General features: G+C 35.7%; 4 protein-coding genes across 4 annotated transcripts; all 4 read left to right on the plus strand.

Annotated features, from left to right (window-relative positions):
- The first annotated feature begins 493 nt into the window (after positions 1-493).
- Positions 494-1,172, plus strand: LOC124805504. The gene is made up of 2 exons (XM_047266068.1): positions 494-810; positions 974-1,172. The coding sequence occupies exons 1-2, from the start codon at positions 494-496 to the stop codon at positions 1,170-1,172; spliced, it is 516 nt and encodes a 171-aa protein (XP_047122024.1).
- Positions 1,173-17,387: 16,215 nt separating this feature from the next.
- Positions 17,388-18,245, plus strand: LOC124805505 (LWamide neuropeptides-like). The gene has a single exon (XM_047266069.1). The coding sequence runs from the start codon at positions 17,388-17,390 to the stop codon at positions 18,243-18,245; it is 858 nt and encodes a 285-aa protein (XP_047122025.1).
- Positions 18,246-22,330: 4,085 nt separating this feature from the next.
- Positions 22,331-23,200, plus strand: LOC124805506 (N66 matrix protein-like). Its single transcript, XM_047266070.1, has one exon. It carries the CDS (start codon positions 22,331-22,333, stop codon positions 23,198-23,200), a length of 870 nt encoding a protein of 289 aa, XP_047122026.1.
- Positions 23,201-23,994: 794 nt separating this feature from the next.
- LOC124805507 (LWamide neuropeptides-like) lies at positions 23,995-25,020 on the plus strand. Its single transcript, XM_047266071.1, has one exon. It carries the CDS (start codon positions 23,995-23,997, stop codon positions 25,018-25,020), a length of 1,026 nt encoding a protein of 341 aa, XP_047122027.1.
- The last annotated feature ends 370 nt before the right edge of the window (positions 25,021-25,390 follow it).

Consider the following 25,390-nt stretch of genomic DNA (forward strand, 5'->3'; position numbering starts at 1 on the left):
TATGGCAAAAACGCAAATATGGCAAAAACGCAAATATGGGAAAAACGCAAATATGGGAAAAACGCAAATATGGTAAAAACGCAAATATGGCAAAAACGCAAATATGGCAAAAACGCAAATATGGCAAAAACGCAAATATGGCAAAAACGCAAATATGGCAAAAACGCAAATATGTGAAAAACGCAAATATGTGAAAAACGCAAATATGCGAAAAACGCAAGTATGCAAAAACGAAAACATGGCAAAAACGCAAATGTGGCCACAACGCAAATGTGGCCACAACGCAAATGTGGCCACAACGCAAATGTGGCCACAACGCAAATGTGGCCACAACGCAAATGTGGCCACAACGCAAATGTGGCCACAACGCAAATGTGGCCACAACGCAAATGTGGCCACAACGCAAATGTGGCCACAACGCAAATGTGGCCACAACGCAGATATGGGACAAACGCACATATAGCAAATATGCTAATAGGGGAAAAACGCAAATATGGGAAAAACGCAAATATCGGGAAAACGCAAACATGGAAGAAATGCAAATATGTTAAAAACGCATATATATGAAAAATGCAAATATGGGAAAAACACAAATACGGGAAAAACGAAAATATGGGAAAAACGAATATATGGGAAAAACGAATATATGGGAAAAACGAATATATGGGAAAAACGAATATATGGGAAAAACGAAAATATGGGAAAAACGAAAATATGGGGAAAACGAGAATATGGGGAAAACGAGAATATGGGGAAAACGAGAATATGGGGAAAACGAGAATATGGGGAAAACGCATATATGGCAAAATGGCAAATATGGGAAAATGACAGATATGGGAAAATGACAGATATGGGAAAATGACAGTTATGGGAAAATGACAGTTATGGGAAAATGACAGATATGGGAAAATGACAGATATGGGAAAATCGCAAATTTAAGAAAATCGCAAATTTGAGAAAATCACAAATATAGGAAAAACACAAATATGATAAAAACGAAAACAAGGGGAAAAACGAAAAATTGGGAAAAACGCAATAATGGCAAAAAAGCAAATAAGGGAATAACGCAAAAATGGCAAAATCGCAAATATGGGAAAAACGCAAATAAGGGAACATCGCTAATAAGGGAAAAACACAAATATGGGAAAAACACAAATATGGGGAAAACATAATATGGGAAAAACGCAATATGGGAAAAACGCAAATATGGAAAAACGCAAATATGGAAAAAGGCAAATATGGGAAAAACGCAAATATGGGAAAAACGCAAATATGGGAAAAACGCAAATATGGGATTAACGCAAATATGGGATTAACACAAATATGGGATTAACGCAAATATGGGATTAACGCAAATATGGGATTAACGCAAATATGGGATTAACGCAAATATGGGATTAACGCAAATATGGGATTAACGCAAATATGGGATTAACGCAAATATGGGATTAACACAAATATGGGATTAACGCAAATATGGCAAAAACCCAAGTTTGGAAAAAACGCAAATATGTGAAAAACGCAAATATGTGAGAAACGCAAATATGGGAGAAACGCAAATATGGGAGAACCACAAATATGGGTAAATGGCAAATATGGCAAAATGGCAAATATTGCAAAATGGCAAATATGGGAAAATGGCAAATATGGCAAACCGCAAATATGGGAAAAACGCGAATATGGGAAAATCGCTAATATTGGAAACTCACAAATATAGTAGAAGATAAATTAGTGGCACAACATGAGTAGAAGGAATCGGTTGGTAAGATGGGTTCATGAGTAATGGGAAAAAGGCAAATATGGGAAAATGGCAAATATGGGAAAATGGCAAATATGGGAAAATGGCAAATATGGGAAAATGGCAAATATGGGAAAATGGCAAATATGGGAAAATGGCAAATATGGGAAAATGGCAAATATGGGAAAATGGCAAATATGGGAAAATGGCAAATATGGGAAAATGGCAAATAGGGAAAGTGGCAAATATGGGAAAATGGCAAATATGGGAAAATGGCAAATAGGGAAAGTGGCAAATATGGGAAAATGGCAAATATGGGAAAATGGCAAATATGGGAAAATAGCAAATATGGGAAAATAGCAAATATGGGAAAAACACAAATATGTGATTTACGCAAATATGGGAAGTACGCTAATATGGGAAAAACGCTAATATGGGAAAAACGCTAATATGGGAAAAACGCAAATTTGGGAAAAACGAAATTTTGGGAAAAGCGCAAATATGGGAAAAACGCAAATATGTAAAAAACGCAAATATGGGAAAATTGCAAAAATGTGAAAAACGCACATATAGCAAAACCGCTAAAATGGGAAAACGCAAATATGGGTAAAACATATATATGGGAAAAACGCAATTATGGGAAAAACGCTAATAGCGGAAAAACGCAAATATGAGAAAAACGCAAATATGGGATAACTGCAAACATGGAAGAACGCGAATATGGTAAAAACGCAAATTTCGGAAAATCGCAAATTACGGAAAAACGCAAATTTGGGAAAAACGCAAATTTGGGAAAAACGCAAATATGGCAAAATCGCAAATATGGCAAAATCGCAAATATGGCAAAAACGCGAATATGGGAAAAACGCAAATATGGGAAAAACGCAAATATGGCAAAATAGCAAATATGACAAAAACACAAATATGGGAGATATGCAAATATGGGAAAACCGCAAATATTGGAAAAACGCAAATATGGGAAAAACGCAAATATGGGAAAAACGCAAGTATGCAAAAACGAAAACATGGCAAAAACGCAAATGTGGCCACAACGCAAATGTGGCCACAACGCAAATGTGGCCACAACGCAAATGTGGCCACAACGCAAATGTGGCCACAACGCAAATGTGGCCACAACGCAAATGTGGCCACAACGCAAATGTGGCCACAACGCAAATGTGACCACAACACAAATGTGGCCACAACGCAAATGTGGCCACAACGCAAATGTGGCCACAACGCAAATATGGGACCAACGCACATATAGCAAAGACGCTAATAGGGGAAAAACGCAAATATGGGAAAAACGCAAATATGGGAAAAACGCAAATATGGGAAAAACGCAAATATGGGAAAAACGCAAATATGGGAAAAACGCAAATATCAGAAAAACGGAAACATGGAAGAAATGCGAATATGTTAAAAACGCATATATATGAAAAACGTATATATATGAAAAACGCAAATATGGGAAAAACGCAAATATGGGAAAAACGAAAATATGGGAAAAACGAAAATATGGGAAAAACGAAAATATGGGAAAAACGAAAATATGTGAAAAACGAAAATATGGGAAAAACGAGAAGATGGGAGAAACGAGAATATGGGAGAAACGAGAATATGGGGAAAACGAGAATATGGGGAAAACGCATATATGGGAAAATGGTAAATATGGGAAAATGGCAAATATGGCAAAATGTCAAATATGAGAAAATCGCAAATATGGCAAAATGTCAAATATGGGAAAATCGCAAATATGGGAAAAACCCAAATGTGAGAAAATCGCTACTATTGGAAACTCGCAAATATTGCAGCAGAAAATTTTGTGGCAAAACATGAGTAGAAGGAATCTGTTGGTAGGATGGGTTCATAAATAATTGGAAAATAGCAAATATGGGAAAATGGCAAATATGGGAAAATGCAAATATGGGAAAATGCAAATTTGAGAAAATCACAAAAATTGAGAAAATCGGAAATTTGGGAAATTCGCAAATATAGGAAAAACACAAATATGATAAAAACGCAAACAAGGGAAAAACGAAAAATTGGGAAAAACGCAATAATGGCAAAAAAGCAAATAAGGGAATAATTCAAAAATGGCAAAATCGCAAATATGGGAAAAACGCAAATATGGTAAAAACGCCAATATGGGAAAAACGCCAATATGGGAAAAACGCAAGTATGGCAAAAACGCAAACGTGGGGAAAACGCAAGTATGGCAGAAACGCAAATATGGGAAAAATGTAAATATGGCAAATTCGACAATATGGGATAAACGCAATTATGGAGAAAACGCAAATATGGGAAAAAAGCAAATATGGGAAAAACGCAAATATGGGAAAAACGCAAATATGGGAAAAACGCAAATATGGTAAAAACGAAAATATGGGAAAAACGAAAATATAGGAAAAACGAAAATATAGGAAAAACGAAAATATGGGAAAAACGAAAATATGGGAAAAACGAAAATATGGGAAAAACGAAAATATGGGAAAAACGAAAATATGGGAAAAACGAAAATATGGGAAAAACGAAAATATGGGAAAAACGAAAATATGGGAAAAACGAGAATATGGGGAAAACGCATATATGGGAAAATGGTAAATATGGGAAAATGGCAAATATGGCAAAATGTCAAATTTGAGAAAATCGCAAATTTCGGAAATTCGCAAATATAGGAAAAACACAAATATGATAAAAACACAAACAAGGGAAAAACGAAAAATTGGGAAAAACGCAATAATGGCAAAAAAGCAAATAAGGGAATAATGCAAAAATGGCAAAATCGCAAATATGGGAAAAACGCAAATATCGTAAAAACGCGAGTATGGGAAAAACGCAAGTATGGCAAAAACGCAAACATGGGAAAAACGCAAGTATGGCAGAAACGCAAATATGGGAAAAATGTAAATATGGCAAATTCGAAAATATGGGAAAAACGCAATTACGGAGAAAACGCAAATATGGGAAAAACGCAAATATGGGAAAAACGCAAATAAGGGAACATCGCTAATATGGGAAAAACGCAAATATGGGAAAAACGCAAATATGGGAAAAACGCAAATATGGGAAAAACGCAAATATGGGAAAAACGCAAATATGGTAAAAACGCAAATATGGTAAAAACGCAAATATGGGAGATACACAAATATGGGAAAAACGCAAATATTGGAAAAACGCAAATATGGGAAAAACGCAAGTATGCAAAAATGAAAACATGGCAAAAGCGCAAATGTGGCCACAACGCAAATGTGGCCACAACGCAAATGTGGCCACAACGCAAATATGGGACAAACGCACATATAGCAAATACGCTAATAGGGGAAAAACGCAAATATTGGAAAAACGCAAATATGGGAAAAACGCAAACATGGAAGAAATGCAAATATGTTAAAAACGCATATATATGAAAAACGCATATATATGAAAAACGCATATATATATGAAAAACGCAAAGATATGAAAAACGCAAATATGGGAAAAACGAAATTATGGGAAAAACGAAAATATGGGAAAAACGAAAATATGGGAAAAACGAAAATATGGGAAAAACGAAAATATGGGAAAAACGAAAATATGGGAAAAACGAAAATATGGGAAAAACGAAATTATGGGAAAAACGAAATTATGGGAAAAACGAAATTATGGGAAAAACGAAATTATGGGAAAAACGAAATTATGGGAAAAACGAGAATATGTGGAAAACGAGAATATGTGGAAAACGAGAATATGGGGAAAACGCATATATGGGAAAATGGTAAATATGGAAAGATGGCAAATATGGCAAAATGTAAAATATGGGAAAATCGCAAATATGGGAAAAACCCGAATGTGAGAAAATCGCTAATATTGGAAACTCGCAAATACTGCAGCAGAAAATTTTGTGGCAAAATATGAGTAGAAGGAATCAGTTGGTAGGATGGGTTCATGAGCAATGGGAAAATAGCAAATATGGGAAAATGGCATATATGGGAAAATGACAAATATGGGAAAATGACTGATATGGGAAAATGACAGATATGGGAAAGTGCAAATATGGGAAAATGCAAATTTGAGAAAATCACAAATTTCAGAAAATCGCAAATTTGGGAAATTCGCAAATATAGGAAAAACACAAATATGATAAAAACGCAAACAAGGGAAAACGAAAAATTGGGAAAAACGCAATAATGGCAAAAAAGCAAATAAGGGAATAACGCAAAAATGGCAAAATCGCAAATATGGGAAAAACGCAAATATGGTAAAAACGCAAATATGGGAAAAACGAAAATATGGGAAAAACGCAAATATGGGAAAAACGCAAATATGGGAAAAACGCAAATATGGGAAAAATGCAAATATGGGAGAAACGCAAATATGGGAGAAACGCAAATATGGGAGAAACGCAAATATGGGAGAAATGAAAATATGGGAGAAATGAAAATATGGGGAAAATGAAAATATGGGAAAAATGAAAATATGGGAAAAATGAAAATATGGGAAAAATGAAAATATAAGAAAAACGCAAATTAGGGAGAAACGGAAATATGGGATAAGCACATAAAATAGGAAAAACGCAAATATGTTAAAAACGCAAATATGTTAAAAACGCGAATATGAGAAAATCGCTAATATTGGAAACTCGCAAATATGGCAGAGGATATTTTGTCACACATTAAGAGTAGAAGGAATCAGTTGGTAGGATGGGTTCACGAGTGATGGGAAAAACGCAAAAATGGTAAAATGGCAAAAATGGTAAAATGGCAAAAATGGGAAAATGGAAAATAAGGGAAAATGGAAAATAAGGGAAAATTACAAATATGGGAAAACAAAATATGGGAAAAACAAAATATGGGAAAATCACAAATATGAGAAAATCGCAAAAATGGGAAAATCGAAAATATGGGAAAATCGAAAATATGGGAAAATCGAAAATATGGGAAAATCGCAAAAATTAGAAAGTTGCAAAAATGAGAAAATCGCAAAAATGGGAAAAACGCAGTATGGGAAAATCACTAGTATTGGAATCTCGTAATTATGGGAAAATCGCAAATATGGCAGAAGACAATTATGTGGCACAACTTGAGTAGAAGAAGGTATTGGTTGGTAGGATGGGTTCATAAGTAATGGGAAAAACGCAAATATGCGAATATGGGAAAAACGCTAATATGGGAAAAACGCTAATATGGGAAAAACGCTAATATGGGAAAAACGCTAATATGGGAAAAACGCTGATATGGGAAAAACGCTAATATGGGAAAAACGCTAATATGGGAAAATCGCTAATATGGGAAAAACGCTAATATGGGAAAAACGCTAATATGGGAAAAATGCAAGTATGCAAAAACGAAAACATGGCAAAAACGCAAATGTGGCCACAACGCAAATGTGGCCACAACGCAAATGTGGCCACAACGCAAATATGGGACAAACGCAAATATGGGACAAACGCAAATATGGGAAAAACGCACATATACAAATACGCTAATAGGGGAAAAACGCAAATAGGGGAAAAACGCAAATAGGGGAAAAACGCAAATAGGGGAAAAACGCAAATAGGGGAAAAACGCAAATAGGGGAAAAACGCAAATAGGGGAAAAACGCAAATAGGGGAAAAACGCAAATAGGGGAAAAACGCAAATAGGGGAAAAACGCAAATAGGGGAAAAACGCAAATAGGGGAAAAACGCAAATAGGGGAAAAACGCAAATAGGGGAAAAACGCAAATAGGGGAAAAACGCAAATAGGGGAAAAACGCAAATAGGGGAAAAACGCAAATATGGGAAAAACGCAAATATGGGAAAAACGCAAATATGGGAAAAACGCAAATATGGGAAAAACGCAAATATGGGAAAAACGCAAATATGGGAAAAACGCAAATATGGGAAAAACGCAAATATGGGAAAAACGCAAATATCGGAAAAACGCAAATATCGGAAAAACGCAAATATTGGAAAAACGCAAACATGGAAGAAATGCAAATATGTTAAAAACGCATATATATGAAAAACGCATATATATGAAAAACGCAAATATGGGAAGAACGCAAATATGGGAAAAACGAAAATATGGGAGAAACGAAAATATGGGAAAAACGAAAATATGGGAAAAACGAAAATATGGGAAAAACGAAAATATGGGAAAAACGAAAATATGGGAAAAACGAAAATATGGGAAAAACGAAAATATGGGAAAAACGAGAATATGGGGAAAACGCATATATGGGAAAATGGTAAATATGGGAAAAAGGCAAATATGGCAAAATGTCAAATTTGAGAAAATCGCAAATTTCGGAAATTCGCAAATATAGGAAAAACACAAATATGATAAAAACACAAACAAGGGAAAAACGAAAAATTGGGAAAAACGCAATAATGGCAAAAAAGCAAATAAGGGAATAATGCAAAAATGGCAAAATCGCAAATATGGGAAAAACGCAAATATCGTAAAAACGCGAGTATGGGAAAAACGCAAGTATGGCAAAAACGCAAACATGGGAAAAACGCAAGTATGGCAGAAACGCAAATATGGGAAAAATGTAAATATGGCAAATTCGAAAATATGGGAAAAACGCAAATACGGAGAAAACGCAAATATGGGAAAAACGCAAATATGGGAAAAACGCAAATAAGGGAACATCGCTAATATGGGAAAAACGCAAATATGGGAAAAACGCAAATATGGGAAAAACGCAAATATGGGAAAAACGCAAATATGGTAAAAACGCAAATATGGTAAAAACGCAAATATGGTAAAAACGCAAATATGGGAGATACACAAATATGGGAAAAACGCAAATATTGGAAAAACGCAAATATGGGAAAAACGCAAGTATGCAAAAATGAAAACATGGCAAAAGCGCAAATGTGGCCACAACGCAAATGTGGCCACAACGCAAATGTGGCCACAACGCAAATATGGGACAAACGCACATATAGCAAATACGCTAATAGGGGAAAAACGCAAATATTGGAAAAACGCAAATATGGGAAAAACGCAAACATGGAAGAAATGCAAATATGTTAAAAACGCATATATATGAAAAACGCATATATATATGAAAAACGCAAAGATATGAAAAACGCAAATATGGGAAAAACGAAAATATGGGAAAAACGAAAATATGGGAAAAACGAAAATATGGGAAAAACGAAAATATGGGAAAAACGAAAATATGGGAAAAACGAAATTATGGGAAAAACGAAATTATGGGAAAAACGAAATTATGGGAAAAACGAAATTATGGGAAAAACGAAATTATGGGAAAAACGAAATTATGGGAAAAACGAGAATATGTGGAAAACGAGAATATGTGGAAAACGAGAATATGGGGAAAACGCATATATGGGAAAATGGTAAATATGGAAAGATGGCAAATATGGCAAAATGTAAAATATGGGAAAATCGCAAATATGGGAAAAACCCGAATGTGAGAAAATCGCTAATATTGGAAACTCGCAAATACTGCAGCAGAAAATTTTGTGGCAAAATATGAGTAGAAGGAATCAGTTGGTAGGATGGGTTCATGAGCAATGGGAAAATAGCAAATATGGGAAAATGGCATATATGGGAAAATGACAAATATGGGAAAATGACTGATATGGGAAAATGACAGATATGGGAAAGTGCAAATATGGGAAAATGCAAATTTGAGAAAATCACAAATTTCAGAAAATCGCAAATTTGGGAAATTCGCAAATATAGGAAAAACACAAATATGATAAAAACGCAAACAAGGGAAAACGAAAAATTGGGAAAAACGCAATAATGGCAAAAAAGCAAATAAGGGAATAACGCAAAAATGGCAAAATCGCAAATATGGGAAAAACGCAAATATGGTAAAAACGCAAATATGGGAAAAACGAAAATATGGGAAAAACGCAAATATGGGAAAAACGCAAATATGGGAAAAACGCAAATATGGGAAAAATGCAAATATGGGAGAAACGCAAATATGGGAGAAACGCAAATATGGGAGAAACGCAAATATGGGAGAAATGAAAATATGGGAGAAATGAAAATATGGGAAAAATGAAAATATGGGAAAAATGAAAATATGGGAAAAATGAAAATATGGGAAAAATGAAAATATAAGAAAAACGCAAATTAGGGAGAAACGGAAATATGGGATAAGCACATAAAATAGGAAAAACGCAAATATGTTAAAAACGCAAATATGTTAAAAACGCGAATATGAGAAAATCGCTAATATTGGAAACTCGCAAATATGGCTGAGGATATTTTGTCACACATTAAGAGTAGAAGGAATCAGTTGGTAGGATGGGTTCACGAGTGATGGGAAAAACGCAAAAATGGTAAAATGGCAAAAATGGTAAAATGGCAAAAATGGGAAAATGGAAAATAAGGGAAAATGGAAAATAAGGGAAAATTACAAATATGGGAAAACAAAATATGGGAAAAACAAAATATGGGAAAATCACAAATATGAGAAAATCGCAAAAATGGGAAAATCGAAAATATGGGAAAATCGAAAATATGGGAAAATCGAAAATATGGGAAAATCGAAAATATGGGAAAATCGCAAAAATTAGAAAGTTGCAAAAATGAGAAAATCGCAAAAATGGGAAAAACGCAGTATGGGAAAATCACTAGTATTGGAATCTCGTAATTATGGGAAAATCGCAAATATGGCAGAAGACAATTATGTGGCACAACTTGAGTAGAAGAAGGTATTGGTTGGTAGGATGGGTTCATAAGTAATGGGAAAAACGCAAATATGCGAATATGGGAAAAACGCTAATATGGGAAAAACGCTAATATGGGAAAAACGCTAATATGGGAAAAACGCTAATATGGGAAAAACGCTAATATGGGAAAAACGCTGATATGGGAAAAACGCTAATATGGGAAAAACGCTAATATGGGAAAATCGCTAATATGGGAAAAACGCTAATATGGGAAAAACGCTAATATGGGAAAAATGCAAGTATGCAAAAACGAAAACATGGCAAAAACGCAAATGTGGCCACAACGCAAATGTGGCCACAACGCAAATGTGGCCACAACGCAAATATGGGACAAACGCAAATATGGGACAAACGCAAATATGGGAAAAACGCACATATACAAATACGCTAATAGGGGAAAAACGCAAATAGGGGAAAAACGCAAATAGGGGAAAAACGCAAATAGGGGAAAAACGCAAATAGGGGAAAAACGAAAATAGGGGAAAAACGCAAATAGGGGAAAAACGCAAATAGGGGAAAAACGCAAATAGGGGAAAAACGCAAATAGGGGAAAAACGCAAATAGGGGAAAAACGCAAATAGGGGAAAAACGCAAATAGGGGAAAAACGCAAATAGGGGAAAAACGCAAATAGGGGAAAAACGCAAATAGGGGAAAAACGCAAATAGGGGAAAAACGCAAATAGGGGAAAAACGCAAATAGGGGAAAAACGCAAATAGGGGAAAAACGCAAATATGGGAAAAACGCAAATATGGGAAAAACGCAAATATGGGAAAAACGCAAATATGGGAAAAACGCAAATATGGGAAAAACGCAAATATGGGAAAAACGCAAATATGGGAAAAACGCAAATATCGGAAAAACGCAAATATCGGAAAAACGCAAATATCGGAAAAACGCAAACATGGAAGAAATGCAAATACGTTAAAAACGCATATATATGAAAAACGCATATATATGAAAAACGCAAATATGGGAAGAACGCAAATATGGGAAAAACGAAAATATGGGAGAAACGAAAATATGGGAAAAACGAAAATATGGGAAAAACGAAAATATGGGAAAAACGAAAATATGGGAAAAACGAAAATATGGAAAAAACGAAAATATGGAAAAAACGAAAATAAGGGAAAAACGAAAATATGGGAAAAACTAAAATATGGGAAAAACAAAAATATGGGAAAAACGAAAATATGGGAAAAACGAAAATATGGGAAAAATGAAAATATGGGGAAAACGAAAATATGGGAAAAACGAGAATATGGGGAAAACGAGAATATGGGGAAAACGCATATATGGGAAAATGGTAAATATGGGAAAATGGCAAATATGGGAAAATGTCAATATGGGAAAAACCCGAATGTGAGAAAATCGCTAATATTGGAAACTCGCAAATATTGCAGCAGAAAATTTTGTGGCAAAACATGAGTAGAAGGAATCAGTTGGTAGGATGGGTTCATAAATAATGGGAAAATGGCAAATATGGGAAAATGGCAAATATGGGAAAATGACAGATATGGGAAAATGTCAGATATGGGAAAATGCAAATATGGGAAAATGCAAATATGGGAAAATCGCAAATTTGAGAAAATCACAGATATAGGAAAAACACAAATATGATAAAAACGAAAACAAGGGGAAAACGAAAAATTGGGAAAAACGCAATAATGGCAAAAAAGCAAATACGGGAATAACGCAAAAATGGCAAAATCGCAAATATGGGAAAAACGCAAATAAGGGAACATCGCTAATATGGGAAAACCACAATATGGGAAAACGCAATATGGGAAAAACGCAATATGGGAAAAACGCAAATATGGGAAAAACGCAAATATGGGAAAAACGCAAATATGGGAAAAACGCAAACATGGGAAAAACGCAAACATGGGAAAAACGCAAACATGGGAAAAACGCAAATATGGGAAAACCGCAAAAATGGGAAAAAGCAAATGTGGAAGAAACGCAAATATGAGAAAAACGCAAATATGGGAAAACGCAAAAATCGGAAAATCAGAAAGTCGCAAATATGGCAGAAGGGAAGTTTGTAGCACAACTTGACTAGAAGAAGGAATCGGATGGTAGGATGGTTCGTGAGTAATGGGAAAAACGCAAATTTGGGAAAAACGCAAATTTGGGAAAAACGCAAATGTGAGAAAAACGCAAATGTGGGAAAAACGCAAATGTGGGAAAAACGCAAATATGTGAATAACGCAAATGTGGGAATAACGCAAATATGTGAATAACGCAAATATGCAAAAAACGCAAAACTCGGAAAATCAGAAAACCGAAAATACGGGGGAAGAGAATTTGAGCACATTTTGACTAGAAGAAGAAATTGGTTGGTAGGATGGTTCGTGAGTAATGGGAAACACGCAGATATGGGAAAAACGCAGATATGGGAAAAACGCAGATATGGGAAAAACGTAGATATGGGAAAGCACATTAAAAATGAAAAATGCAAATATGCAAAAAACGCGAATATGGGAAAATCGCTAAAATTGGAAACTCGCAAATATGGCAGAAGAAAATTTTGTTGCACAACATGAGTAAAAGGAATCGGTTGGTAGGATGGGTTCATGAGTAATGGGAAAAACGCAAAAATGGGAAAAACGCAAAAATGGGAAATACGCAAAAATGGGAAAAACGCAAAAATGGGAAAAACGCAAAAATGGGAAAAACGCAAAAATGGGATAAACGCAAAAATGGGAATAACGCAAAAATGGGAAAAACACAAATATGGGAAAAACGCAAATATGGGAAAAACGCAAATTTGGGAAATACGAAAAAATGGGAAATACGCAAAAATGGGAAAAACGCAAATATGGGAAAAACGCAAATATGGGAAAAACGCAAATATGGGAAAAACGCAAATATGGGAAAAACGCAAATATGGGAAAAACGCAAATATGGGAAAAACGCAAATAAAAACGCAAATATGGGAAAAACGCAATTATGGGAAAAACGCAATTATGGGAAAAACGCAATTATGGGAAAAACGCAATTATGGGAAAAACGCAATTATGGGAAAAACGCAATTATGGGAGAAACGCAAATATGGGAGAAACGCAAATATGGGAGAAACGCAAATATGGGAGAAACGCAAATATGGGTGAAACGCAAATATGGGAGAAACGCAAATATGGGAGAAACGCAAATATGGGAGAAACGCAAATATGGGAGAAACGCAAATATGGGAGAAACGCAAATATGGGAGAAACGCAAATATGGGAGAAACGCAAATATGGGAGAAACGCAAATATGGGAGAAACGCAAATATGGGAGAAACGCAAATATGGGAGAAACGCAAATATGGGAGAAACGCAAATATGGGAGAAACGCAAATATGGGAGAAACGCAAATATGGGAGAAACGCAAATATGGGAGAAATGAAAATATGAGAAAAATGAAAATATAAGAAAAACGCAAATAAGGGAGAAACGGAAATAAGGGAGAAACGGAAATATGGGATAAGCACATAAAATAGGAAAAACGCAAATATGTTAAAAACGCGAATATGAGAAAATCGCTAATATTGGAAACTCGCAAATATGGCAGAGGATATTTTGTCACACATTAAGAGTAGAAGGAATCAGTTGGTAGGATGGGTTCACGAGTGATGGGAAAAACGCAAAAATGGTAAAATGGCAAAAATGGTAAAATGGCAAAAATGGTAAAATGGCAAATATGGGAAAATGGAAAATAAGGGAAAAATACAAATATGGGAAAAGAAAATACGGGAAAAACAAAATATGGGAAAATCACAAATATGAGAAAATCGCAAAAATGGGAAAATCGAAAATATGGGAAAATCGAAGAAATAGGAAAACCGCAAAAATTAGAAAGTTGCAAAAATGAGAAAATCGCAAAAATGGGAAAAACGCAGTATGGGAAAATCACTAGTATTGGAATCTCGTAATTATGGAAAAATCGCAAATATGGCAGAAGGGAATTTTGTGGCACAACTTGAGTAGAAGAGGGAATCGGTAGGTAGGATGGGAAAAACGCAAATATGGGAAAAACGCAAATATGGGAAAAACGCAAATATGGGAAAAACGCAAATATGTGAAAAACGCAGATATGGGAAAATCGCAGATATGGGAAAAACGCAAATATGGGAAAAACGCAAATATGGGAAAAACGCAAATATGGGAAAAACGCAAATATGGGAAAAACGCAAATATGGGAAAAGCGCAAATATGGGAAAAGCGCAAATATGGGAAAAGCGCAAATATGGGAAAAACGCAAATATGGGAAAAACGCAAATATGGGAAAAACGCAAATATGGGAAAGACGCAAATATGGGAAAAACGCAAATATGGAATTAACGCAAATATGGGATTAACGCAAATATGGCAAAAACCCAAGTTTGGAAAAAACGCAAATATGGGAAAAACGCAGATATGGGAAAAACGCAGATATGGGAAAAACACAGATATGGGAAAATGGCAAATATGGGAAAATGGCAAATATGGGAAAGTGGCAATTATGGGAAAGTGGCAAATATGGGAAAATGGCAAATATGGGAAAATGGCAAATATGGGAAAATGGCAAATTTGGGAACATCGCAAATTTGGGAACATCGCAAATTTGGGAACATCGCAAATTTGGGAACATCGCAAATATGGGAACATCGCAAATTTGGGAAAAACGCAAATATAAAAAAAAACACAAATATGGGACAAACGCAAATATCGGAAAAACGAAAATATGGGAAAAACACAAATATGGGAAAAACGCAAATATGGGAAAAAAGCAAATATGGGAAAAACGCAAATATGGGAAAAAAGCAAATATGGGAAAAACGCAAATATGGGAAAAACGCAAATATGGGAAAAACGCAAAAATGGGAAAAACGCAAAAATGGGAAAAACGCAAAAATGGGAAAAACGCAAAAATTGGAAAAACGCAAAAATGGGAAAAACACAAATATGGGAAAAACGCAAATTTGGGAAAAACGCAAATTTGGGAAAAACGCAAATTTGGGAAAAACGCAAATTTGGGAAAAACGCAAATTTGGGAAAAACGCAAATATGGGAAAAACGCAAATATGGGAAAAACGCAAATATGGGAAAAACGCAAATGTGGGAAAAACGCAGATATGGGAAAAACGCAGATATGGGAAAAACGCAGATATGGGAAAAACGCAGATATGGGAAAATGGCAAATATGGGAAAATGGCAAATATGGGAAAATGGCAAATATGGGAAAATGGCAAATATGGGAAAATGGCAAATATGGGAAAGTGGCAAATATGGGAAAGTGGCAAATATGGGAAAATGGCAAATATGGGAAAATGGCAAATATGGGAAAATGGCAAATATGGGAAAATGGCAAATCTGGGAACATCGCAAATTTGGGAACATCGCAAATTTGGGAACATCGCAAATTTGGGAACATCGCAAATTTGGGAACATCGCAAATTTGGGAACATCGCAAATATGGGAACATCGCAAATTTGGGAAAAACGCAAATATAAAAAAAACACAAATATGGGACAAACGCAAATTTCGGAAAAACGCAAATATGGGAAAAACACAAATATGGGAAAAACGCAAATATGGGAAAAAAGCAAAAATGGGAAAAACGCAAAAATGGGAAAAACGCAAAAATGGGAAAAACGCAAAAATGGGAAAAACGCAAAAATGGGATAAACGCAAAAATGGGAATAACGCAAAAATGGGAAAAACACAAATATGGGAAAAACGCAAATATGGGAAAAACGCAAATTTGGGAAAAACGCAAATTTGGGAAAAACGCAAATTTGGGAAAAACGCAAATATGGGAAAAACGCAAATATCGGAAAAACGCAAATATGGGAAAAACGCAAATATGGGAAAAACGCAAATATGGGAAAAACGCAAATATGGGAAAAACGCAAATATGGGAAAAACGCAAATATGGGAAAAACGCAAGTATGGGAGAAACGCAAGTATGGGAGAAACGCAAGTATGGGAGAAACGCAAGTATGGGAGAAACGCAAGTATGGGAGAAACGCAAATATGGGAGAAATGAAAATATGGGAAAAATGAAAATATGGGAAAAATGAAAATATGGGAAAAATGAAAATATAAGAAAAACGCAAATTAGGGAGAAACGGAAATATGGGATAAGCACATAAAATAGGAAAAACGCAAATATGTTAAAAACGCGAATATACGATAATCGCTAATATTGGAAACTCGCAAATATGGCAGAGGATATTTTGTCACACATTAAGAGTAGAAGGAATCAGTTGGTAGGATGGGTTCACGAGTGATGGGAAAAACGCAAAAATGGTAAAATGGCAAAAATGGGAAAATGGAAAATAAGGGAAAAATACAAATATGGGAAAACAAAATATGGGAAAAACAAAATATGTGAAAATCACAAATATGAGACAATCGCAAAAAAGGGAAAATAGCAAAAAAGGGAAAATCGCAAAAAAGGGAAAATCGCAAAAAAGGGAAAATCGCAAAAAAGGGAAAATCGCAAAAAAGGGAAAATCGCAAAAAAGGGAAAATCGCAAAAATGGAAAATCGAAAATATGGGAAAATCGCAAATATTAGAAAGTTGCAAAAATGAAAAAACCGCAAAAATGGGAAAAACGCAGTATGAGAAAATCACTAGTATTGGAATCCCATAATTATGGAAAAATCGCAAATATGGCAGAAGGGTATTTTGTGGCACAACTTGAGTAGAAGAGGGAATCGGTAGGTAGGATGGGTTCATGAGTAATGGGAAAAACGGAAATATGGGAAAAACGCAAATATGGGAAAAACGCACAAATGGGAATAACGCACAAATGGGAATAACGCACAAATGGGAATAACGCACAAATGGGAAAATCGCACAAATGGGAAAATCGCAAAAGTGGGAAAATCCCAAAAGTGGGAAAATCGAAAAGTGGGAAAATCGCAAAAGTGGGAAAATCGCAAAAGTGGGAAAATAGCAAATGTGGGAAAATCGCAAAAGTAGGAAAATCTTAAATGTGGGAAAATCGCAAATGTGGGAAAATCGCAAATGTGGGAAAATCGCATATATGGGAAAAACGCATATATGGGAAAAACCCTAATAAGGACAAAACGCATATATGGGAAAAACGCATATATGGGAAAAACGCATATATGGGAAAAACGCATATATGGGAAAAACGCATATATGGGAAAAACGCATATGTGGGAAAAACGCATATGTGGGAAAAACGCAAATGTGGGAAAAACGCAAATGTGGGAAAAACGCAAATGTGGGAAAAACGCAAATGTGGGAAAAACGCAAATGTGGGAAAAACGCAAATGTGGGAAAAACGCAAATGTGGGAAAAACGCAAATGTGGGAAAAACGCAAATGTGGGAAAAACGCAAATGGGGGAAAAACGCAAATGGGGGAAAAACGCAAATGGGGGAAAAACGCAAATGGGGGAAAAACGCAAATGGGGGAAAAACGCAAATGGGGGAAAAACGCAAATGGGGGAAAAACGCAAATGGGGGAAAAACGCAAATGGGGGAAAAACGCAAATGGGGGAAAAACGCAAATGGGGGAAAAACGCAAATGGGGGAAAAACGCAAATGGGGGAAAAACGCAAATGTGGGAAAAACGCAAATGTGGGAAAAACGCAAATGTGGGAAAAACGAAAATGTGGGAAAAAGGCAATATGGGAAATACGCAATGTGGGAAAAAGGCAATATGGGAAATATGCAAATATGGGAAATACGCAAATATGGGAAATACGCAAATATGGGAAAAACGCAAAAATGGGAAAAACGCAAAAATGGGAAAAACGCAAAAATGGGAAAAACGCAAAAATGGGAAAAACGCAAAAATGGGAAAAACGCAAAAATGGGATAAACGCAAAAATGGGAAAAACGCAAAAATGGGAAAAACGCAAAAATGGGAAAAACACAAAAATGGGAAAAACGCAAATATGGGAAAAACGCAAATATGGGAAAAACGCAAATTTGGGAAAAACGCAAATTTGGGAAAAACGCAAATTTGGGAAAAACGCTAATTTGGGAAAAACGCAAATATGGGAAAAACGCAAATTTGGGAAAAACGCAAATATGGGAAAAACGCAAATATGGGAAAAACGCAAATATGGGAAAAACGCAAATATGGGAAAAACGCAAATATGGGAAAAACGCAAATATGGGAAAAACGCAAATATGGGATAAACGCAAATATGGGAGAAACGCAAATATGGGATAAACGCAAATATGGGATAAACGCAAATATGGGATAAACGCAAATATGGGAGAAACGCAAATATGGGAGAAACGCAAATATGGGAGAAACGCAAGTATGGGAGAAACGCAAATATGGGAGAAATGAAAATATGGGAAAAATGAAAATATAAGAAAAACGCAAATTAGGGAGAAACGGAAATATGGGATAAGCACATAAAATAGGAAAAACGCAAATATGTTAAAAACGCGAATATACAATAATCGCTAATATTGAAAACTCGCAAATATGGCAGAGGATATTTTGTCACACATTAAGAGTAGAAGGAATCAATTGGTAGGATGGGTTCACGAGTGATGGGAAAAACGCAAAAATGGTAAAATGGCAAAAATGGGAAAATGAAAAATAAGGGAAAAATACAAATATGGGAAAACAAAATATGGGAAAACAAAATATGGGAAAAACAAAATATGGGAAAAACAAAATATGTGAAAATCACAAATATGAGACAATCGCAAAAATGGGAAAATCGCAAAAATGGGAAAATCGCAAAAATGGGAAAATCGAAAATATGGGAAAATCGAAAATATGGGAAAATCGCAAAAATTAGAAAGTTGCAAAAAGGAGAAAATCGCAAAAATGGGAAAAACGCAGTATGGGAAAATCACTAGTATTGGAATCCCAAAATTATGGAAAAATCGCAAATATGGCAGAAGGATATTTTGTGGCACAACTTGAGTAGAAGAGGGAATCGGTAGGTAGGATGGGTTCATGAGTAATGGGAAAAACGCAAATATGGGAAAAACGCACAAATGGGAATAACGCACAAATGGGAACATCGCACAAATGGGAACATCGCACAAATGGGAACATCGCACAAATGGGAACATCGCACAAATGGGAAAATCGCAAAAGTGGGAAAATCGCAAAAGTGGGAAAATCGCAAAAGTGGGATAATCGCAAATGTGGGAAAATCGCAAAAGTGGGAAAATCGCAAAAGTGGGAAAATCGCAAAAGTGGGAAAAACGCAAATGTGGGAAAAACGCAAATGTGGGAAAAACGCAAATGTGGGATAAACGCAAATGTGGGAAAAACGCAAATGTGGGATAAACGCAAATGTGGGATAAACGCAAATGTGGGATAAACGCAAATGTGGGAAAAACGCATATATGGGAAAATCGCATATATGGGAAAATCGCATATATGGGAAAAGCACAAATATGGGAAAAGCACAAATATGGGAAAAGCACAAATATGGGAAAAGCACAAATATGGGAAAAGCACGAATATGGGAGAAAAGGAAATATGGCAAAACGCAAATATGGAAAAAACGCAAATATGGAAAAAAACGCAAATATGGGAAAAGCGCATATATGGGAAAAGCGCATATATGGGAAAAGCGCATATATGGGAAAAGCGCATATATGGGAAAAGCGCATATATGGGAAAAGCGCATATATGGGAAAAACGCAAGTAGGGGATAAATGCAAAAATGAAGAAAACGCAAATATGGGAAAATCGGAAATATGGGAAAATCGGAAATATGGGAAAATCGTAAAAAATTGAAAATCACAAAAATGGAAAATCGCATAAATGGGAAAATCGCATAAATGGGAAAATCGCAGAAATGGGAAAATCGGAAAGATGGGATAATCGGAAAGATCGGAAAATCGCAAAACTGGGAATATTGCAAAAATTTGAAATTCGCAAATATGGGAAATTTACTAGCATTGGAATCTCGCAATTATGGGTAAATCGCAATATGGCAGAAGAGAATTTTGTGGCACTACTTGAGTAGAAGAAGGTATTGGTTGGTAGGATGGGTTCATAAGTAATGGGAAAAACGCAAATATGCGAAAATGGGAAAAACGCAAATATGCGAATATGGGAAAAACGCTAATATGGGAAAAACGCTAATATGGGAAAAACGCTAATATGGGAAAAACGCTAATATGGGAAAAACGCTAATATGGGAAAAACGCAAGCATGCAATAACGAAAACATGGCAAAAACGCAGATGTGGCCACAATGCAAATGTGGCCACAACGCAAATGTGGCCACAACGCAAATGTGGCCACAACCCAAATGTGGCCACAACGCAAATGTGGCCACAACGCAAATGTGGCCACAACGCAAATGTGGCCACAACGCAAATGTGGCCACAACGCAAATGTGGCCACAACGCAAATGTGGCCACAACGCAAATGTGGCCTAAACGCAAATGTGGCCTAAACGCAAATGTGGCCTAAACGCAAATGTGGCCTAAACGCAAATCTGGCCACAACGCAAATATGGGAAAAACGCACATATAGCAAATACGCTAATAGGGGAAAAACGCAAATAGGGGAAAAACGCAAATAGGGGAAAAACGCAAATAGGGGAAAAACGCAAATAGGGGAAAAACGCAAATAGGGGAAAAACGCAAATAGGGGAAAAACGCAAATATGGGAAAAACGCAAATATGGGAAAAACGCAAATATGGGAAAAACGCAAATATGGGAAAAACGCAAATATGGGAAAAACGCAAATATGGGAAAAAAGCAAATATGGGAAAAAAGCAAATATGGGAAAAAAGCAAATATGGGAAAAAAGCAAATATGGGAAAAAAGCAAATATCGGAAAAACGCAAATATCGGAAAAACGCAAATATCGGAAAAACGCAAATATCGGAAAAACGCAAATATCGCAAAAACGCAAAATGGAAGAAATGCAAATATGTTAAAAACGCATATATATGAAAAACGCATATATATGAAAAACGAAAATATGGGAAAAACGAAAATATGGGAAAAACGAAAATATGGGAAAAAGGAAAATATGGGAAAAACGAAAATATGGGAAAAACGAGAATATGGGGAAAACGAGAATATGGGGAAAATGCATATATGGGAAAATGGTAAATGTGGGAAAATGGCAAATATAGGGAAATGTCCTATATTGGAAAAACCCGAATGTGAGAAAATCGCTAATATTGGAAACTCGCAAAAATTGCAGCAGAAAATTTTGTGGCAAAACATGAGTAGAAGGAATCAGTTGGTAGCATGGGTTCATAAATAATGGGAAAATGGCAAATATGGGAAAATGGCAAATATGGGAAAATGACAGATATGGGAAAATGACAGATATGGGAAAATGCAAATATGGGAAAATCGCAAATTTGAGAAAATCACAAATATAGGAAAAACACAAATATGATAAAAACGAAAATAAGGGAAAAACCAAAAATTGGGAAAAACGCAATAATGGCAAAAAAGCAAATAAGGGAATAACGCAAAAATGGCAATATCGCAAATATGGGAAAAACGGAAATAAGGGAACATCGCTAATATGGGAAAAACACAAATATGGGGAAAACGCAAATATGGGAAAAACGCAATATGGGAAAAACGCAAATATGGGAAAAACGCAAATATGGGAAAAACGCAAATATGGGAAAAACGCAAATATGGGAAAAACGCAAATATGGGATAAACGCAAATATGGGATAAATGCAAATATGGGAAAAACGCAAATATGGCAAATACGCTAATATGGCAACAATGCTAATATGGCAACAATGCTAATATGGCAAATACGCAAATTTGGGAAAAACTCAAATATGTAAAAAAAACTTTAATATGGGAAAATTGCAAAAATGTGAAAAACGCACTTATAGCAAAAACGCTAAAATGGGAAAACGCAAATATGGGAAAAACATATATATGGGTAAAACGCAATTATGGGAAAAACGCTAATAGCGGAAAAACGCAAATATGAGAAAAACGCAAATATGGGATAACTGCAAACATGGAAGAAACGCGAATATGGGAAAAACGCAAGTATGGGAAAAACGCAAGTATGGGAAAAACGCAAGTATGGGAAAAACGCAAGTATGGGAAATACGCAAGTATGGGAAAAACGCAAGTATGGGAAAAATGCAAGTATGGGAAAAACGCAAAAATGGGAAAAACGCAAAAATGGAAAAAACGCAAAAATGGGAAAAACGCAAAAATGGGAAAAACGCAAAAATGGGAAAAACGCAAAAATGGGAAAAACGCAAAAATAGGAAAAACGCAAAAATGGGAAAAACGCAAAAATGGGAAAACGCAAAAATGGGAAAACGCAAAAATGGGAAAACGCAAAAATGGGAAAAACGCAAAAATGAGAAAAACGCAAAAATGAGAAAAACGCAAAAATGGGAAAAACGCAAAAATGGGAAAAACGCAAAAATGGGAAAAACGCAAAAATGGGAAAAACGCAAAAATGGGAAAAACGCAAAAATGGGAAAAACGCAAAAATGGGAAAAACGCAAAAATGGGAACAACGCAAAAATGGGAACAACGCAAAAATGGGAACAACGCAAAAATGGGAACAACGCAAAAATGGGAACAACGCAAAAATTGGAACAACGCAAAAATGGGAACAACGCAAAAATTGGAACAACGCAAAAATGGGAACAACGCAAAAATGGGAACAACGCAAAAATGGGAACAACGCAAAAATGGGAACAACGGAAAAATGGGAACAACGCAAAAATGGGAACAACGCAAAAATGGGAACAACGCAAAAATGGGAACAACGCAAAAATGGGAACAACGCAAAAATGGGAAAAACGCGAAAATTTGAAAAACGCAAAAATTTGAAAAACGCAAAAATGGGAAAAACGCAAAAATGGGAAAAACGCAAAAATGGGAAAAACGCAAAAATGGGAAAAACGCAAAAATGGGAAAAACGCAAAAATGGGAAAAACGCAAATATGGGAAAAACGCAAATATGGGAGAAATGAAAATATGGGAGAAATGAAAATATGGGAGAAATGAAAATATGGGAAAAATGAAAATATGGGAAAAATGAAAATATGGGAAAAATGAAAATATAAGAAAAACGCAAATTAGGGAGAAACGGAAATATGGGATAAGCACATAAAATAGGAAAAACGCGATTATGTTAAAAACGTGAATATGAGAAAATCGCTAATATTGGAGACTCGCAAATATGGCAGAGGATATTTTGTCACACATTAAGAGTAGAAGGAATCAGTTGGTAGGATGGGTTCACGAGTGATGGGAAAAACGCATAAATGGTAAAATGGCAAAAATGGTAAAATGGCAAAAATGGGAAAATGGAAAATAAGGGAAAAATACAAATATGGGAAAACAAAATACGGGAAAAACAAAATATGGGAAAATCACAAATATGAGAAAATCGCAAAAATGGGAAAATCGAAAATATGGGAAAATCGAAAAAATGGGAAAATCGCAAAAATTAGAAAGTTGCAAAAATGAGAAAATCGCAAAAATGGGAAAAACGCAGGATGGGAAAATCACTAGTATTGGAATCTTGTAATTATAGAAAAATCACAAATATGGCAGAAGGGAATTTTGTGGCACAACTTGAGTAGAAGAGGGAATCGATAGGTAGGATGGGTTCATGAGTAATGGGAAAAACGCAAATATGGGAAAAACGCAAATATGAGAAAAACGCAAATATAGGAAAAACGCAAATATGGGAAAAACGCACAAATGGGAAAATCGCACAAATGGGAAAATGGGAAAATCGCACAAATAGGAAAATGGGAAAATCGCACAAATGGGAAAATGGGAAAATGGGAAAATCGCAAAAGTGGGAAAATCGCAAAAGTGGGAAAATCGCAAAAGTGGGAAAATCGCAAAAGTGGGAAAATCGCAAAAGTGGGAAAATCGCAAAAGTGGGAAAATCGCAAAAGTGGGAAAATCGCAAAAGTGGGAAAATCGCAAATATGGGAAAAACGCAAATATGGGAAAAACGCATATATGGGAAAAACGCAAATATGGGAAAAACGCATATATGGGAAAAACGCATATATGGGAAAAACTCATATATGGGAAAAACGCATATATGGGAAAAACGCATATATGGGAAAAACGCACATATGGGAAAAACGCGCATATGGGAAAAACGCACATATGGGAAAAACGCACATATGGGAAAAACGCACATATGGGAAAAACGCATATATGGGAAAAACGCATATATGGGAAAAACGCATATATGGGAAAAACGCATATATGGGAAAAACGCATATATGGGAAAAACGCAAATGTGGGAAAAACGCAAAGTAGGGGAAAAACGCAAATTAGGGGAAAAACGCAAATTAGGGGAAAAACGCAAATGGGGAAAAACGCAAATGGGGAAAAACGCAAATGAGGGGAAAACGCAAATGGGGGAAAAACGCAAATGGGGGAAAAACGCAAATGGGGGAAAAACGCAAATGTGGGAAAAACGCAAATGTGGGAAAAAGGCAATATGGGAAATACGCAAATATGGGAAATACGCAAATATGGGTAAAATGCAAATATGGGAAAAACGCAAATATGGGAAAAACGCAAATATGGGAAAAACGCAAATATGGGAAAAATGCAAATATGAGAAAAACACAAATATTGCAAATCGTAAATATGGGAAAAAAGCAAATATGGGATAAACGCAAATATGGGAAAAACGCAAAAATTGGAAAATCAGAAAATCGCAAGTATGGGTGAAAGAATCTTGTGGCACAACTTGACTAGAAGAAGGAATCGGTTGGTGGGATGGATCGTGAGTAATGCGAAAAAAGGCAAATATGGGAAAGATGCAAAAATGGGAAAGATGCAAAAATGGGAAAGACGCAAAAATGGGAAAGACGCAAAAATGGGAAAGACGCAAAAATGGGAAAGACGCAAAAATGGGAAAGACGCAAAAATGGGAAAGACGCAAAAATGGGAACGACGCAAAAATGGGAACGACGCAAAAATGGGAACGACGCAAAAATGGGAACGACGCAAAAATGGGAACGACGCAAATATGGGAACGAC

The sequence above is a fragment of the Schistocerca piceifrons genome, chromosome 7 (assembly GCF_021461385.2).
Source record: "Schistocerca piceifrons isolate TAMUIC-IGC-003096 chromosome 7, iqSchPice1.1, whole genome shotgun sequence".
NCBI classification, from domain to species: domain Eukaryota; kingdom Metazoa; phylum Arthropoda; class Insecta; order Orthoptera; family Acrididae; genus Schistocerca; species Schistocerca piceifrons.